Source organism: Phytophthora infestans, genomic scaffold (assembly GCF_000142945.1).
Source record: "Phytophthora infestans T30-4 supercont1.8 genomic scaffold, whole genome shotgun sequence".
Taxonomy (NCBI): Eukaryota; Oomycota; class Peronosporomycetes; order Peronosporales; family Peronosporaceae; genus Phytophthora; species Phytophthora infestans.
The window spans coordinates 1137160-1137946 of record NW_003303751.1 but is presented as its reverse complement, the minus strand read 5'-3'; the positions used below and the strand labels follow the sequence as shown (position 1 = coordinate 1137946).

Genomic DNA, 787 nt, shown 5'->3' with positions numbered 1-787 from the left:
CCGCCCCTGAAAGACATCCAACGCCACAAGAAGGAGGGAGACCACCGGCTCCAGGGGTACACATCCTGCCCCCTGGCCCCTCTGCACCAGAGGGAGGAGAACACCGCTCCAGGGGTACACATCCGCCTCCCGAAGACAACACTGCACCAGAGGAGGAGACTACCGCCCCAAAGGAGGAGACTCCCGCTCCAGCCTACACATCCGCCCCTGAAGACACCAACGCACCAGAGGAGGAGACTACCGCCCCCGAGGAGGAGACTACCGCTCCAGCCTACACGACCGCTCCTGAAGAGGAAACAACTGCTCCTGTGGACACACTGCCCAAGGAGGACACGACGGCTCCAGTGTACACGTCCGCCCCCACCCCTGCTCCTGCATACACGTCCGACCCAGCTGAGGACGAGGCTCAGATTCTGGTCGCCCAGGACGACGCCGCCACTTACCCCCCAATGGATGTCGTCTTCTAAAGCTGTTGACCCTCCTTCAGCGTGAAGACCGGACCAACTTTTATATTTTGCATGCAGATATTTTGAATGTCTTCGGGTCTCAACGCCCAGCTGAAATCTGGTGGCAAGGACGGAAGCGGTCGTCGGACTCGGACTCTTGCGTTTGTGCTCGGGACATTTTGCTGGCGACTTTCAGATTTACTTACTGTAGATAGATGATCGAGTAGCTAGCAGGAAGAAGAGCTTTTTATAAATGTTGTTTAGCCATTTTTTCTCTCAATCGTCTTGAGTTCTTCAGTTTGTCAAACAAATGAATCGAAGACACGTAATTCGCAGTCTCC

General features: G+C 55.4%; 1 protein-coding gene across 1 annotated transcript in view; it reads left to right on the top strand.

Annotated features, from left to right (window-relative positions):
• Positions 1 to 562, top strand: part of PITG_06318 (uncharacterized protein) — a gene marked incomplete at both ends in the record, with an annotated part of 2615 nt that extends 2053 nt beyond the window's left edge. The window contains one exon of the mRNA XM_002998413.1: positions 31 to 562. Coding sequence (XP_002998459.1) covers positions 31 to 467 — 437 coding nt within the window. The remainder of the gene's footprint in view (positions 1 to 30) is intronic.
• Between the last annotated feature and the right edge of the window lie 225 nt (positions 563 to 787).